The sequence below is a fragment of the Sceloporus undulatus genome, chromosome 5 (genome assembly GCF_019175285.1).
Source record: "Sceloporus undulatus isolate JIND9_A2432 ecotype Alabama chromosome 5, SceUnd_v1.1, whole genome shotgun sequence".
NCBI classification, from domain to species: Eukaryota; Metazoa; Chordata; class Lepidosauria; order Squamata; family Phrynosomatidae; genus Sceloporus; species Sceloporus undulatus.
In genome coordinates, this window is record NC_056526.1 from 12305857 (window position 1) to 12323953 (window position 18097).

The 18097-nt window shown below is 41.0% G+C and overlaps 1 protein-coding gene across 6 annotated transcripts in view; it reads right to left on the bottom strand.

The window, feature by feature from the left end:
• Positions 1 to 3689: 3689 nt before the first annotated feature.
• Positions 3690 to 18097, bottom strand: part of SOX5 (SRY-box transcription factor 5) — a 537054-nt gene continuing 522646 nt past the window's right edge. For all 6 annotated transcript variants that reach the window (XM_042470201.1, XM_042470204.1, XM_042470199.1 and 3 more), the window contains 2 exons: positions 12618 to 12834; positions 3690 to 4414 (listed from right to left, as the gene is read on the bottom strand). In XM_042470201.1, coding sequence (XP_042326135.1) covers positions 4108 to 4414; positions 12618 to 12834 — 524 coding nt within the window. In that variant the 3' untranslated portion in view covers positions 3690 to 4107. The remainder of the gene's footprint in view (positions 4415 to 12617; positions 12835 to 18097) is intronic.

Genomic DNA, 18097 nt, shown 5'->3' on the forward strand with positions numbered 1-18097 from the left:
ATGTGCTGGTTGAAGCAGACACAAAAGGGATTATTCTGGCCATGTCTGTGCCAAATTACAGACTTCTGCCTCGAGACAACTCACATTTCCCAACCTTTATAAGCAATGCAGACTAAACATATTTTCTGATTTCCTCTTTCCCCACATAATTTGTTCTATGTTTGGGTTGCCATTGTTTTGCTGGCTCTGCATCATTCAACACACAATCCTATGCATGGCTACTCAGACCTAAATCACTGGAGTTATAAATCATTCAGGGAGAACACTGTCCATTAGCATTATTCAACAAACTCTCCAAATTTCTGATATTCCATCTGGCACGGTTGACTCACAGTCAAAAATACCTGAGCAATGGTAAAGGACAGATGTTGTTTTCGTTTTTACAAAGGGATGATGGGATGCCCTCAATTCCACTTGGATTTTGTATTGTGCTATAATCTTACTGTACATTCAGCTCTATCTAGCTATTTGTTGTAGTAAACCACTTCGGATGGGATTCTTATTGGTATACTGAGCAGCAGAATAAACCTCTTCCACAACATGCAGCTACAGAATAAATCTAATTATTAGTCCCAACTAGATTGGAACCACTGAATCAACTGTTGAATAGGTAAGTCAACAACTATAAATTTTATTAATCTGGTAGCCTGCATCTCAAATTGCCTATGAGAATACTCTTCCATTCAACTGATAGTTTCTCACCAATTTTATTTGGCTAGCCTTAACCTGGAGGGACCTGAATTATAATGTACTGTATGTGTCAATAAGGACTGAGCTCCTACATCACTGATGTAGTTACTAATGCACAACTACATATTGTCTCCTGACCTGTTTCCCCAAACCGACTCTAGCAGTTAGCAGTAACACCAAGAAGCTTGTGACTGGCCGACTTACAGGATGATGTTTCCAGCCTCTTCTTCTCAGTGAGCTGCAGTGCAATGAGGAACTGCAAAATGAGTCCTGTTTCTGATTGTCGCATCACAGCTCACTGGCTGGAAATGTCAACAAGCAGTGTCCTGATCATCAACAGAAGAGACCTCTGTTACTAGGTGTGGCTGCTAACTGTTGAGGTTTTTTATGGGGGCACTGCAATTATGGCAATAGTGCCACAATTATAAATATGACTATTGAACAGTTATGAATGCATAAATCTAGCTAACTGCTCAATAGGATGCCAGCCAAGGTTGGCATGTCAGGAGGGTTGGGGAATGTCTCAGATTTAATGCAAATTCTGATGCTAAATTGCCTTGGATGAAACTGGTGGAAACTTCCTACAACACTACGATAACACTGGGTCAATGATGCTGGGACAATGCTAGCTAGTCATGTTTGCAATGCATGGCTAGTACAGCAACCAGTCTTACCTGTAGTAATGCATATAACCACATGATGAAAGGACCCCCCCCCCCAGTACCATATGAAATAAAGCTTGTGGGATATGTCTTGCTTTGCTGAATCTATATGATCCTTCTCTCTTCATGAGCATTTTGGGAAGGAGAATGATGACACACATTAAGTGAACAGAGACTGGAAAAGTTACATTTTTGACTATACTGGCAATGGCAGCTGTGTGATTCTGGGAAATACAATCCAAAAAAAGTAATGTTTTCAACTTCACTATGAATATTCATACACTATATATTTTTTCAGATTCACAAAAGGTGCCATTTGTGAGAGTTTTGGTGGCCATGTTTCAAAGGTTACAGGTTCAGAACCTCACCACATAAAGGAGTAAGAGGTTACTATTTGCCTTAAAGTCTGGAAATGTGGCAGTGGCCATCCTCACTCTTTGAACCCAAATATCATACTAGGAAGTTATTCTTTAAAACTTCTCAATGCTATACATAACACACAAACATTTGCAAATCTACTCCTATGGGTAGCAATTCAAACTGTAAACCAAGGATGATGCCATATAGACTCAGTCATTGGGAAATATAATCCAGTAATGTAAGTTTTCCCTAACAATGGTCTGAATATTTGTTTCTTATTAATACCATTAGCACTCACAACACATACACAAATGCAGTATCATTTTTTCCCACAAAAAAACCTTAAGTTTCTTTCTCTCTTTCTCTCTCTGCTTTACCTGAGAACAGCACCTACAGTTTCCTTTAAAGTTTTTAAAAAATTAATTAAAAAAAAATTCTAACTTTGCCAGCTGCTGGTAATCAGGTTCTCCAAAGAGATTGTCTAAGACACAGTACAGCTCTAACTTAAGACAGAAGATGATATGAAAGAAACAAAGAAAAAGACAATCAACTAGGGAAAAAAACATGAAATGGAAGTCATTCAGTCAGGGAATACAGATTTGGCACTTGCTCAAAGACAATGTCTGGTGTGGAATCGGTAAAAGGAGGTCCTGTGTAGGAAGGAAGGGGCTGATTGTTTGGTGTAGTGGCAACAGAAATACAGTATAACTAGTGTAGCTCATGTGGCAATACATACTCAGCTCACATTCATCAAGGCTGAGAAGAGCTCCAGATTGGAGAAGAGCATGCGAGTCTTCCAAGATGAACTTGTCAAGTAGCAACTGATGACCAAGTACACTCATCAAAGGACTGTTGTACAATAATAAGGAAGGATAGCCAGATGTAGATCCAATGGATTGCAGTTTGGGGAACTCAATTATGCATTTTTGGGCAGGAGAATTTGTCTGCACCAAAGCTGGGAAATGTTGTTTTTGGACTATAATTCCAGAATCCAGCCCCTCATGCTGGTTAGAGGATTCATGGAGTGGTAGTCCAGAAAGAAATTTTTCCAAGCCCTGAACTGCTAAAGGTCCCAGGTTCAATTTACATTTCCAGAGCTCAAATCCTTGAATGTCTGTTGAAGCAGGTAGCACAGTGCTAGACAGATGAATGAACTGACCTGACCTGAGAGAGCTTCATATGGTTCAAAAGTATGGACTATAAGACTGTGCAACCATGCAAAGGGTTATTACAGTCTGCTGGGGATGTAAATCTTCACGCAGTTCATTCTTGCATACAAAAACAAATAATTTGAAAAGTGTTTTCCTCTCTGGATGAGATTCTGGGAGAGTTTTATGGACATTTTTGTTGGTTTTTCACATTTTGGGACTTTTTATGGTGGTGGTGGTGGGTTAAAAATTCATTTGCTTAAAAAATGTTTTGCTGAGGGAACAATGTCCTTTGTGCAAAATATATTTCTTTCTACAGAAAGGTATTGGGTTTTCCTTTCCCTTTTTAAGCAAACAAAATTTTCAAATAGACAAAAAATTCAAATTGATTCTTTTCCTCAGTGGAGTGTCTCAGTTGAGAAAATTTGCAAGCCTTTTTTCCATTACTACAGCCTGTATACTGACCAGTTTGGACTTGCTGAGCCATCTTGTTTATTGAAGCTGCTCCACAACATGCCCTCGGATCTCTTCCTTGCCCCTGAGCAATAACCGTGCAATGCCACATGGGCCAAAACTGGTGTGGTCCCCATGTTCTAGCCAGAATCATAAGCACCATGAACTCTACTTCTGGAATGAGGAAAGGAAAAAAGTGGGAAAGCTGAAGGGGAACGTATAAAAAATTTTATCATCTTTTCCCCAGCCACCCCGCCCCCCTGGTCAGGTGCATCCCCAAAATCTTATTTTTCTTTAAACTGTAGCACAAAACAACAGAACACATTCACAAGCCACTTGTTGGCACTGTGTACCTGAGTGAGAATTTTCTAGAACATTGTAGAACAAACAGCCATAAAGTTTATTTGAAAAAAATAATAATAAAAGGTTGAACGGGTAAGACTTCAGTGCTTGGGTATAGCAGCTGAATTACTGGCATTATGTTACCCATAGCTTATTTTTGTCCATTATTTTAATTTTTTTTTCATTTTTGCCATCATGAGTTGTCCTCCTTGTCATGGTTTCTTTCTCTGAGCCTTTGTCTCTTTTAAATTTTTTGTTTTGCTTTTTAAAAGTTTTTGATGCAGGTCTGATGTCTATTCATCAGCTGACGTCCCAACTAGTTAAGACTAAGAGTTTTAAGTAACAGTCAGTGTTTGAGGATTAAGTTCATGTGCTTGGCCACTGGGTCACAAACCAGTTGGGGCTTTCCTTTGAAGTCCTCCAAGATCAACATCAAGAATTGAGACCCCTTATCAGTTGGCTTGTCCTGCAATGTGATTTTCACTGTCACTGCCATAGTCCACATCGGGGTCATCCTCCTCTTCATCATACTCATCATAGATTTCACCATTGATGTCGTCGGTCTGCATCTCCTCTTTGATATGAGAGGTCTCCTCATTTTTGATACCATAAGTGCTCTGGATAACAGGCATCCCAGGCTCTGGGCTGCTGGATACACTTGAGTGCTCTGAGGGCAAATGTGGAGAGGGCATTCCAGCCATTGCGATGGCTCCTGGGTAGACTACGCCAGCTGTTGCAATAGGAATCTGTGCTTGCTGTCTGTTGAAAGAGGAACATAAAAGAAATTTAAAGGTGTTTTCTCATAAATGGTTCATTTGTTCTCATAAGCTCTTAACTTCATGTTCTGGGGTCACAGATGATCCCAAACAATATATATAACATGCAAAACCTCCTCTCCCCCTGCTTCTCTGCTATCACTTTGTGCACATTCAACAGGGGGAAAAGAAAACACTGAACACTGAAATTATTGGAGGTCTGAACTGCCACCCAGCTCCTTACAGTGAAAGGTCTCATTTAATAACACAGTACAAGGCTGAGTATCCCTCACCCCAAAATCAGAAATCTGACATGCTCCAAAATCTGAAACTTTTTTTCATGGCTTGCTGAGATAGTGACACCTTTACTTTCTGATGGTTCAATGTACACAAACTGTGGTTCATGCACAAAATTATTTAAAATATTGTATAAAATTACCTTCAGTCTATGTGTACATGAAACCATTGGTGTCACTAGGGTTGGTGTCACCTGGTGCGGTAACTCATGGTGTCACCCCTTCTCCATTGACCTCCCATTTCACACCACATAGAAACCTTAGTAATGCTTTTTTGTGCTATAGTTACATAATTCCCATATACCACTGAATGTATATGAGTGTAATGCTAATTGTTCTGACATAAACCTTCAAATTACAATACCTTATGTACAACCTAAATGTATTTACATATACACAGTGAAGATTTGGTTAAAATGTGATGTTGTTAAAGAAAATTTTAAAAGAATAAAAATTTCAAAAATTTTAAAAAATTGAAATTTTAATTCTAAACAATTCTGGGGCCACTCCTTTCTCCTCCCACTGAGTCCCCCGCCCCACTTCCTACATCTCTTAAAGCATTTTAAAGGGGAGCAGATGAGTGCCACAGCCTGTTTCTGCCAAAATGTAGGTGACTGAGGAGCAGTGGTGTCACTCCCCTTAAGGGTGTCACCTGAAGTGGTCCACACCCCATCTCCTAGTGATGCCAATGCATGAAAAATAAATGAATTTCATGTTTAGACTTGGGTCCCATCTCCAAGATATTTTAATATGTATATGAAAATATTACAAAATCTGAAAAGCCCCGAAATCCAAAACACCTTTAGTCCCAAGCGTTTCAGCTAAGGGGTACACAGCCTGTAGCAACCTTGCAGAGAAACAACAGTCAAAATAAAGGATGCTAACTACAATTATTGTTTTAATCACACTCCTGAAACATTTTTGAACTGATTGAAGAATGACATGAGGGAGGTTTGTTGCCTCATACAGGATGTGAATTTGTAGATAACTGCCTGGGTTTTTAATGGTTTGTGTGTGTGTGTGTGTGTGGGGGGTGTTACTGCCTTGTCTTGCTTTTATGTCTCAAATGCCTCATGGTCAACAAGAGGTATCCTTTTACCTACAGCAAACCTCCTTCCACCACCACCTTAAACTCAGCATTAACATCTCAAGAAAGATGCAGGTCTATGGCTGTTGATCATCACATTTTATTCCCTTTTAACATCCATGCCTGATTGAAAAGCCTGTGAGCATTGAAATTGCATGAGTGTTCTGTGCTTTTGGGTTGATCTCATAAAAGTATCACCACAATTTATTATTTTGGATTTTGCTGCATTCAGATAATGCAGATATATATGCATTCAGCTATGGCAAACTGTTCATGCTGCTCCAAGAATGCAGAGATCAGGTGTAACATAGCTTCTTATACCCTATACAGACCACCATGTGCATGGGATCCTGGGAGCCGTAGTTTGAAAAGAAACTTTTTCAAGCTCTGATCCAGAAGTCTGATCCAATTCTGTATTTTGGCTCGATATTCCCATAAGATGGAGACAATTCTTGTAATAACCTTCCTAAGCAAGCACAGAGTGGAAAGACTTATTACCCAGACAATATGCGCAAAGCTCTCCTTTTTGAGACACTGACATCTTGGAAATGGATGCAGATTTTTTTTTTTTTTTAAAAAAAAGACCAGTTATTTTTGTGCTTCTCAATTCCTTCCTCAAATCTTGGAACGGTGGCTGTGTTTATATGCTTCGGAAGCTCCAGGGTCCCTGCAAAGCAAGGGGTTTAGCATTGATGCTCCTTTTGTTGTCTTGCAGCATGGACTAATTCAATTGCGATAATATTGTGCAGAACATGCTTCACATTGTAATGTCATCAAAGGTGTGTCCATCTGCGATGGAAAGCCTTGCCATGAGAGACAAGAGGGGAATCCCCGGAGAGGAGGAGGCTGAATGGAGAGCAAAACCTTGCCCTGGTCCTTTACAATTCTGCAAACCTCTGGGGCAGGATTGGCACTGAAATTCTTACATTTCCAAGTCTTTTGCTTCTTGTCATCAAGGAGAAGGGATCTGTTCATGTATCATAACAAGACAAGCAGAATTATCTGGGAAGGAGAGACGGACGATCAGTGAGACCTACCTCTTTCCCAGTCTAACTGAAAAGCACTGTTCTGATGTACAGTCAATGTATAGTCCTCTATAAAGCTTTTTGAATGAGGACTAATTTATATATGTGATGTTTGCTGACTTTGCCTGCACACAGGTTATCTTTTTAAGAAAAATGATGTTGCTAGCTCTGATTCTACTGGGATAGTCTGTTGACTGCTCAGACCAGATCTGTAGTGGCTGTTGGCTCCTGTTTCAGTACAGATGGGGAATCCACTCCAGGGGTCCATTCACACTACAGAATTATAATGCACCAAGGAATCCTGGGGTTTCAAATTTGATGAGGCACTGGAGCACTCAGGCTGAAAATTTTTAACACCCCGCCTGAAATTGTCAGTCCCACAATTCCATAGGATGGAACCATGGCAGTTAAAGAGGAATTATAATGCTGGAATTCTGCAGTGTGGGTGGATTCTGGATTTTATGTGGAACTTTCAAGGAGCTGCTGAACGTTGTTGTTGTGGTGGTAGTGGTGTTCCTTCAAGTTGTTTCTGAATTATGGTGACCCTGAAGTGAACTTATTATGGGGTTTTCTTGAAGTTTCTTCAGAGGGGGCTTGCCATTGCCTTCCCCTGAGGCTGAGAGAGTATGACCAAGGTCATCCAGTGGGTTTATGTGGCTGAGCTGGGATGTGGAGAATCTATTTTGGGGATAATTCAGAGTAAGCCCCGGAATGAATTAGCTGCTGCAGAGCATGGAAAGGTTACCGAGAACTATAGTACAAAACATTACTTTTCTAAGTTGTGGGTCTGCTGTAAGATGAGAGGAGATGGAGGAGCTTCACTATGGGAAAAAAGACCTGTTTTGTTCTATTTTGTTTTTCTGATTCTTAACTGCAGCTACTCCCCTTGGCCTAATTTTCAATGATCCCACAGTTTTTTGGGGCCATACACCACTTCTGACTAGAAGTGTGGCACTCACAAGGGTGAGTCTCTTCCACCTTTTTGGTTACCCAAAATGTCATATGTTACACAATGTTTGTGATATAGTCACGGGTGGGTCAAATGTCACCAGAGCCATGAATCCATGTATGGGCTGAGTCCAAACTTTAAAGGAGGCCTTTCAAGTTGTTGAACATTATCACTCCTGAACAGGTTCAGCTCCATGGATAATTTCTTTAATGTCTGAAGTAAAGCCTATAGTAGGTTCACCACTCCACTGATACTGGAGCCTCCAGCTGGTGTAGAATATAATGAACACATTCTTTAAAAAAAAATCCTTGCAAATCCTTACATATAGAAAACTGGCATGGCAAGGAGGAGGATAGGCTAGTAGAACTATCTTTTATTTATTGATTGATTCAACGCAAGGTTGAACAAGATGTGGATCTGGATCAGTTTCCTATGATGTGATCAACAATCAGCAACCCACTGAAGAGGGTCCATTTTGAATCGATTCATCAGTCAATGTGAATGACAAATGGGTTATTTTACAAGAAAATGTGAGTGGGGCAAATGTAGTATGAACCATGCTCCGCTGTCTAACTGATCCATTGATTCGGATCACAAACTGATTTATTTGTAAGTGGGAATGAGGCCATAGTCTGAAGTTAATCATTTTGGGGAACTAAGCCCTAATCTGTCTCACTGAATTTAAAGATGATGTGAAAATGCTAAACCAACAGCTTCTGGTCTTGTCCCTTCTCACACGGACTATCATCAGTACTGTTGTTGTTGTTTTAAAGAGCTATATGCACATGTATGGATTAGGGAAAATAATTCACACCAGTATGATGTAGTGGTTTGAGTGTTGCACTAGGACACTGGAAAAACAGTCTTCATATCCACACTGGCATGGAAACCGACTGGGTGACCTTGGGCAAGTCATATTCTTTCAGCCTCAGAGGAAGGCAAAGGCAAATCCCCTCTGAACAAATCTTGCCAAGAAAATCCCATGATATTGCTTTAGCGGTGCAATATGTTGGAAAGGCACACAGCAACAACAATGGACTGGGTGAGGTGAACATTTGTTACCTTTAATGGACTTTAACAACTAAGCACTCATATAAAAACAACTGCAACACTTTTCAGTTGTAGGTGAAGACTCTCCTATCCTTTGGGTGTGTGTGTGGGGGGTTAGTTATGGCATTGTCTGGCATAGGTTCAAACATTGCACATTGTAACATCAGAGATCACTGTGTCATCACAGATGAATACAGTTCAGTGATACCACCTCCATGATTCACCCTCAGAACATCTGGGCAGCAACTTTTGAGGGTCCCTGGGGCTAGATTAGTCTCCACTACAAGGAGATCATATTCCATCATCGCCCCGACCCTCTGGAACACGCTGCCCATTGAGCTCCGCTCGGCCACCTCCCTGGCCCAGTTTAAGAGGGAGCTGAAAACCTTCTTATTTCGATCTGCCTTCCCCAATACAAACTCCAGCTAGCCTCCCCCCTCTGACAGCAAGGGTAGCTGGTTGATGGGGTTTTTAATATTGTTTTTAATGGGTTTGTATTTGTATTGTCGGTTTTGATAGTTTTTTTTTTGATATTGCACTGTATTGTATTGTTTTGATTGTTGTTCACCGCCCGGATCGTAGGAAGGGCGGTATACAAATAAAATTTTTATTATTATTTTATTATGATTCTGCAGCCTCAAATACACCATGGCATGGTATAGATGGGAAGCTCTGTGTCGCCCGTCTTTTCTGCTTCTCAGTGCCACAGCAGCTGCACCACGCAGCACCAGCATACTGCCAAAAAGAAGCGGCTCTAAGTGGCTTCTTTTTTGCAGCGCCGTAAAGGAGAAATGGCACCGCCATGATGTCACTTCCTGGAAGTGACGTCTGGACGCTGCGTGGCATCAGTGTCATCATGGCACCCCCCCGTATAGACAGGAGGGCATCATGATGCCTCTGCCCACCCATAGTAGGGGTCAGGAGCGTGTGATTGCTGCACACTCCTGACCCCTAGTATAGCCACTGCCATGCCACTTCCCACTGGTATGTACCAGAACCACGTTTACTCAAAAATCCTAATTTCGCCTGAATACGCAAAACCACTTGAGTATTCCTTGCCTATGAAAACCCTATGGAATTCATGGGGTCAACCTAAGTTGACAGCTGACTAGAAGGCACACACACAGGATCATAGTTTTTCAACCAGATCATATGCACAGTAAGAATGAAATGTACTGAAATCAGTCAATCAGTTTGGCATAGGATTGACACAGCTTTAGCTCTACATCTTAATAAATACCACATTCTTCAGAAAACCGAAGATCAACTCCTGATTTACATTCTCTTCTAGTTATAAACACCTCAGTTGAGGCACACCTTTCCCTAACCCCATAATTCAGACTACTTCAATTTCCCCCCTTCTGACAGATTTAGGCAGGCTCAAGGAAGTTGAATAACATTTCAAATCTTGGAAGATTAATTTTTTTCCTAACATTGTCAAGCATCAGTGTTGGCGAGATAAGTGGAATTTTGGAAGCTTTGTTGCTGCCTATTCTTCCTCCAAAAGGTCTTCCCCTCCCTCTCTTTTTAATCTCCTGATGCCAAGGGTTGGCCAGCTTCCCTATGTTTGTTTCAGCGCTTACCAGTGGGATCGCTGGACGTGCCAACACCACAGGGTTAAGCGGCTCAGATTTCTGGGCTGAGCTCCTTATTACAACAATGCACACTGTAGCTGTTTAAAAAACTGCCTGGTGACACTTAGCAGTAGCTGGACAGATTCATCTCCGTTCATCGTTCCTGTCACCCATTAACCAGACTCAAACAGCTGGCTCTCGTTCCAAAAACATTGGGCACAGTCCAGTCACAGTAAAGCATTTTAGAGTCTCCTTGATTTCAACAGGAGAGATTTAAACCTGCACTTAAACTCCCATATTGGAAAATCAGTGGGACTCAAAAGCGATTAACTTGGGATGGTTATGCATTAATTCAGATATCAACCTTGAAAGCCATAATACCATGCAGGCAGCAGCCATCACTAAATCTTGCAGCAGTGAATTTCATAAATTAATCGCACATAGTGTATAAAGAAATACTTTCTTTTCTCTGTCCAATAGAATCAGGGTAGGGAACAGAAAACACAGTATATCTATTTCTGATGATAACTATGCAGCCAAATCATCACCATCTATGCACATATCAGGAGATATCAGTAGGCATGGGAGAATCCCAAAGCATGCAGAGGCACAAAAAATGTAGAGGGGAAGGATACCTAATGGGAAAGAGGATAAGGCCCAGTGAGGACTGAACATTCTCAATATTCTCAATATCCCAACGAAGACTGAACATGCCCAGTGTCCATATAGTTTTGACTGATAGCTGTTGAGAAGGGATGTTGAGAACTAGGCAACATATTGGTCTTGGAGAAGTTTGACTTGTTGCCAAACACATTCTCAGATAAGCAATCCAAATAAATGACTTTTCCAAATTCTGGTTGGGATAGAGGAATGAACTGAACTATTATGAAAGAAGGCTGAGGCATGATCATACCATGGTCATTCCAACGGTAAGTGTAAACCTTCTGCACTGCAACATTTTGTTGAAGATGCCACCTGTAGTTACTTAATGGGATTCACTGCCACAAGATGGGGTAAAAGCTACTGTCTGCAAAGGTACCTTTCAAAGGGAATTGGCCAAAGCTTGTCCAATTGTCTATGGTTGTTTTCTGGGTGGGATCTCTGTGTTCAGAAGCAATATGACCCCAATAATAGTTTCCAGTGACAATAGCAGGAGAGGGGTTCTTCTTTCCCATCCTGTTTTCTGACCCACAAATTTTAATAAAAGAAACTGAAAGCTGAGCTTACAAATGTCATGATTTTGGGTGATGTTTAAAGTCAATCATAAGCATGGTAGTGGATGGGCAAATCCAGCTTCCTTCCAACACCAGAAGCAGCTTGTGACTGAGGCATTCTCAAAAGTAAGAATGGACAATGCATATACTACAGGCTGTATGCAGCCCCTATTTTTTCAGCCCCTGGAAAGGGAGGAGACTTGCTTTCCCACAGGATCAGCAGAGCCGCCAGATCAATAAGACACCCCTTCCCACCAATGCATTGGGAGATACCCCCCTCTGAGGTGTCACTTGGTGTGGTTTGCACCCCTCAATCCTTAGTGATGCCTCTGGCATAAATCAGGATAGTAGACCCTGATTTAATAATGAATTTCCTAATAAATGAATTTAATGTAATAATAATTTTTGTGAAATTTATTGCAGAGCAGATGTAATTGAATTGTAACGTGCATCAAGTATCACCGTTGCCCATGATCACTACCTCTATTGAAATTTACATTCCAACACCATATGGAGTACAACATGCTCTCCATTCCTTCATTTGACTATCTTAATTTTTTTAAATGGAAGCAAACCTCTGGTTGATCTTAGTCTTGATTCTCCTTGAATTTTTCAGTAGGGAACTACCTGCTTACAAAAATTGACCCTCCAAAATTCTCAACAAGCTTCAGAAGTTCCAAAGTTACTGATCCCTGTCCAACAGCTTCCATGTACTGAAGTGACTGGGTGAGCAGATGCTGAGTGAAGAAGAAAATGGCATCCCTGTCAAATCTTTAATTGCATCATCCTGAACTAGGAAAACAGTGGATGTCTGCTAAAGTCTCATGAAGTGAGTTGCTCACAAGGCTATGATACACAAAACATCTATCTCAAATTTCTGCTTCTTGGACACTTTAACTGCACCACCTTGTAAAATAAAAACCCTGGAATCATGCCCATGCATCAGAAGATATTTCACTACACATTTTTTTTTGGACTAAAGTAAATATAATATGCCATGTAGGACCCATACCCAACATTGAAATACTGTCTCATCTCTTGACGTCGATTGCGCATGATTGCCTTGTATTCACCAATCCGCAACTTCTTGCCATCTACTAAGCAGGTGCGCTTTGGCCTGGGCTTGTATTTGTAGTCTGGGTACTTCTCCAGGTGTTGCTTGCTGAGGCGGGCCTGCTCCTCATAGTATGGCTGTTTCTCTAGGTTTGTCATAGCTTTCCAGCGAGAGCCTGCCAGGGAAGAATGACAAGGAGATCTGTCCATTTCTGAATTGGTCAACCTTGCAAAAGCTAGTTTGATAAATGAACTTGGTGAGCGCAAAGTAGCCTGGTTGGCCATGAAGAGTCAAAATGTGCCCAGATCAAGCCCTTGCAATATGTTGATTTAGTGGTACCCGAGTGGTTCTGCCATATTTTAATCTAGATAAGAAAGGTTGAAGGCCCCTGTGTTGCTTATCTGGAACCTCCAAATAATTCATCAGATATGCCACGATTAGCCATTTTGTAGCCAGAGCAGGGTCCTAATTGGTTACTTGCTGAAGTGCCCTGGACCTGTTTTATTGTGGGATACCCCTTTCTGCTGCATTGAGGGCTATGCTTTGATCTCTGAAGGGGATGATACAGGTCATGAGATCTGTTAGCCTTGTGATCTTTTCTAAGTACAGGATTCTGTGAAACCAGTGGGATGCAAATCAGTTGTGTGATAGGTTAAGTGCCACAGCAGTTATTAGAAGAGCCTTATGATCTGAAACCTTAACACAAAATCCTAACTGCTGTGGTGGCAAGCATGGAGATCCAAGACACCATGTCAAAGTATATATAGATATGCAGAAAGTTGCTATTTGTGTATATATATTTCTCTCCTTCCATCCTTTGTTCACATAGCTTGCCCCACTTCATCTTGTCTGCTGTCTTTGACAATCCTCCCCCTTCCTGCCCTCCCTCTGTCATTGTCTCGTACACAGTCTAAATCCAAACTGTAAACTCCTTGCATTTTTGCTGATGGTATCTCATAAAGAGATCTATATATTGATGGTAAGCCAGAGTAATTTGAGCACCGGACTATGACTCTGGACTATGTTCAGTTCCCAGCCCAGCAATGGAAACCCATGGGTGACCTTAGGTAAGTCATGCACTCTCAACCCCATAAAAGCCTTAGGGTCATCATAAGTTGGTAATGACATGAAGGCACACAACAACAGCAGCATGGTGTTTAATAAAGAAACTAATAGCCCTTCTCGTATCCTTGTCCTTGTGACTAATATAAGGAGCCCTGATGGGACAGTGGTTAAATACTAGTACCATAGCCACAAGGTTGTTGAGTTCAACCCCAAAGCTCCAAGGTTTACCCAGCCTTCCATCCTTTCATAGGTTGGTAAAATGAATACCCAGCTTGTTGGGGGCAATTGTCTTACAGATTATAAACTGCTTAGAGAGTGCAGGTAAGTGGTATAGAAATGTAAAATGCTATGCTACGTTACACCTGTCTTACACAGTATTAATACACGATGCCAGTTCTCCAGCCTCCTTCAGATCCTTTCTCCAAACATATCATTCCTACCATGGTTTTGACATAACCTTCATAGATTCCCATGCCCTATAGTTCTTTAAAATTGTATGTGTGTGCATATATTTTCCTTAAGGGAAAAAAATTTCCTTGCTGTTTGATCAAACATGACCAAGGCAATGTTCTGCTGACATTTCAGACAATAAGCATATTACAAATGTAGGAACAGTATGCATTTGCTATTCAGTTTGCTTTGGTTAACGGAGCTGGGTGGAGAGATTTTTGTTCTTTAAGAAAAAAAAAAAACCTTGATGCTCATAAAGCTGGGCTGGGATATTTGAGGAAAAAAAAAAAGAAATGATCCAATGGGATATTAGTCAAGCCTTGTCGTGCTCAGTCTCTTTGGGGAGAGTGAGATGAGCCTGGCTGTGAAAACAAACAGAGGATGGAAATTATTCTTATGTTCCAATAGTAAAAATGTTACAAGGACATTGTGGGGGCTGATCGAATCATAACTTGGGAGAGACAGTGTTGCCCTTCCTATTTGCTACATTTAGCTAATGTTATTACACTTGGACTATGCCTTCATCATCATGCCCCCCTAGACAGTTTTCAGTATATAAATAGCTTACATTTCCGCTTGTCTATGAAATATCCCTTTTCATTTCATTCACCCCATCACAAAAACACCAGAAAAATAATAACTAGCTTTGTGTAAGTACAGTAGTTTCATTATTCTTTACTTGACAGCCTGTTTTCCACTGCTCACTCTAGGTGATCGTCTTTTCTGAGATGGTCAATAGCACAAAGAGAACCAAAGAATATCTAGTAAAGGGAATGCAATGCGCCTGCACAGAGAGACACATTGACTTAATTTCCCCTTGAACCAGAGTTTCAGAAAGTAACTATTTTGGACCAGAATTCTATACATAAATAAATACATACATACCTGCCTGAATGGCCAGTGGCCCTGCTGATAAGGTAGATTCTGGGTGCTGGAACTGAAAAAGTAACTTTTCCAAACTCTGTCTCTGATAGACTATGGCTGCTTCCATAAAGAAATAACCCAGTTTGACACCACTTTGTGATAGCTCAGTGCTATGGAACTGGGAATTGTAGTTTGTTGTCTGACAAAGAAAACTAAATCACATTGCCCAGAATTTCCATAGTACTGAGACAGGATTAAGCACCCTGGATAACTTATTTAAAGTTTGGATTAGAACTCTGAGTGGATTCATCACTCTGCTGAAACTGGAGTCACCATCCTCCACTGAGTGGCTGTGGCAAACTTTGGGATTTCACCCGAAAATCTCCCTGAATCACAGCAAAGGTTATCTGGCACTGGAGTGTGCAGAGATTACAACTAATTCTGTAATACATCAGTTCATTATCACACTATTTTCTGTAGTATATTTCACTGTAGAGCCAGCATGGTGTAGTGATTTAGTGTTAGAGTGGGACAACTCTAAGACTCTGAATCCCTGCTCAGCCAATGAAACCCACTGGGTGACCTTAGGCACTCAGACTCAGAGGAAATGGCAAACTTCCTCTGAAGAAATCTTGCAAAAGTAAAGGTAGAGGTTTTCCCTTGACATGAATGTCTAGTCATAACTGACTGTAGGGGATGGTGCTCATCTCCATTACTAAGCCAAAGAACCAGTGTTGTCTGAAGATGACTCCACAATCATGTGGCCACAAGACTGCACAGAACTCTGTTACTTTCCCATTGAAGTGGTGCCTTTTTACCTACTTGCACTTTTACATGCTTTCAAACTGCTAGGTTGGCAGAAGCTAGGTTGGCAGATCTCTTCTGGCAGGCATTCCTAAATTGACCTCCTCGGAATGTTCACTCTCCAGTTGGGAACTGTCGTTTTTAATGGTATTTTAAGGTGGGAGGGAGATAGGGAATTGGATTTTATATGTTTTCCTATGTTTTTACTTGTTGTGTTTTATTTTTATTATTCTTATGTTTGTTGTTACCCACCTTGATCCAATACAGGGAGAGGCGGGATACAAATAAATATTATTATTATTATTAGTGATGGGAGCTCACACCATATGTGGCACTTGCAGCTCCAATTGCCAAACTTCCAACCTTCTGATCATCAAAACTGGCATCTTAACCACTAAGCCACCACTTCCCCTTGATGCTGCTACAGTACTACATTTCAGCAACAGGACACAAAGGATATAAAGCCACTATAAATCTCCTCTTAGCTGTCAAAGACCTCTACCTCGTGCTCTTCTGTCTCCAATGAACATTTCTGAAGATCCTTTTTTTTTTTAAATGCAGTAAATACAAAGGGAATTTCAACAAGTAAGAACAGAAACATAGAGAGGTCCAAGCAGTTAAAAAATGGTTGGCATGTGATATTGCAGTTACAGACTTGTAACCTATAAGGTTCCCTAACTGCTCTGTATTTGGTAAGAATATGTAGCCTTTCTATATACCTATGTAAATGTCCCAGTTGTCTTAGCAGCCAGCAGCTGTTTCAGGCAAAGGAGGTCTATTCAGCTGGGTGCAAGGAGGATGAGCAAATGAGCCTACGATAATCAGAAACAGGACTTCTGTTGCAAGTCTTCGTTGCAGCCTTGCTTGCTAGTGGGGTTGGAAAAGTTGTCCTTCTTGGCAACTGAACAGGCCTTCTTTATCCAATCCAGCTGCTGACTATTAAGATGGACTGGGAGGGTCAGGCCTGGAGGCATTATCTAGTTATGTATACATAACTATGTAGCCAAGGTAGAATATTGGCAAATGTATCTTTACACGTTCTTTTTTCTTTTTGCAAAATAGAGAGTTCTGATAAAGATATTTATGTAGCAATGAACAGATGGAGGACAAAAATGCACACAGATGACTTTGCTAACAAATCCGTGCACTTTTTTTTCCTTCTTCTTCCCTTTTTAATGCTCAGAGCATAATATCACAGAGTCAAATTCTAACCCTTGGAGAATGGGAATGCTGATTGTATTACCAAAATCACAAATGTGCTCGCACATGTGTCCATACAGATATACTAACACACAGCCTGACAAGCTCATATAAATTACAATGATACATCAGACATTCAACCTCCGTACAATGTCAAGAGTTTTTGTTTTTGTTTTAAATAAAAGCAATGCAAGGATGGTGAATTAGAACAATTGTGGCTTTCTTGCAAAGAGACCCGAATACCTGGTTGATCTGTGAGCTTCTACTCACTCTCCTTCCCGTAGTTAATAGAGAGGGTTCCCTGCTGAGTTCAAAAACTGGCCTTTGACAACTCAGAAGGGACCTTTGCAAAGTTTCCGCCAGGAAAGAAGAGAGTGGCTCACCCCGCTTTATTGCAAAGGAGGAAGAGATTCTCCCCCTAGTCCTCTGATGTTTCAAAGACAGACGATCTTTCCCTCTTGCTTGCTTTCAAACCTCACCGCTCTTGCAGTGCAAGGAGTTTGAGAGTAGAGTAGAGGACTGTCATCTCTATGAGAATCTGGAATGGATTTGCACATTACACTCCACCTACTTTATATTTAATCAGAAAAAGATGACTCTGATACGCTCACTGCATTCTCCTCCAACACACACCGGCACAGTCTAGCACTAAACAGTAAAAGGTGATTCCTTATGTTAAAAATTTCAGCTGAAGTGGCTTATTAAAACCAGATTTGGAGGGCATTAGAAAATGCTTAGAAGCCCTTTAAAATGTCAACGCGGATCCCCTAGAGACTGAGCGAAATGTCAGTCCGGCTCAAGCGCCTATTTTAAGCGGAATGAATTAGTGGTGGGCTGTTGGAGGTTGTTATCCAAAACAATCAGTTAAGATGGGGAAACATCAAGCTTCCTTTGTACTTTCTATATGAAAAGTAGTGGCACGGGGAGGAGGAGGAAAAGGAGGGGGGATGTTCACAGTGATCTGACCAATTCCTGAAGATGATTACTTAAAGACAGGTTTAATCAGGACCACTCTTAATTCCAGAGACTGGACCAAACTGTTTGCCTCCTGACTC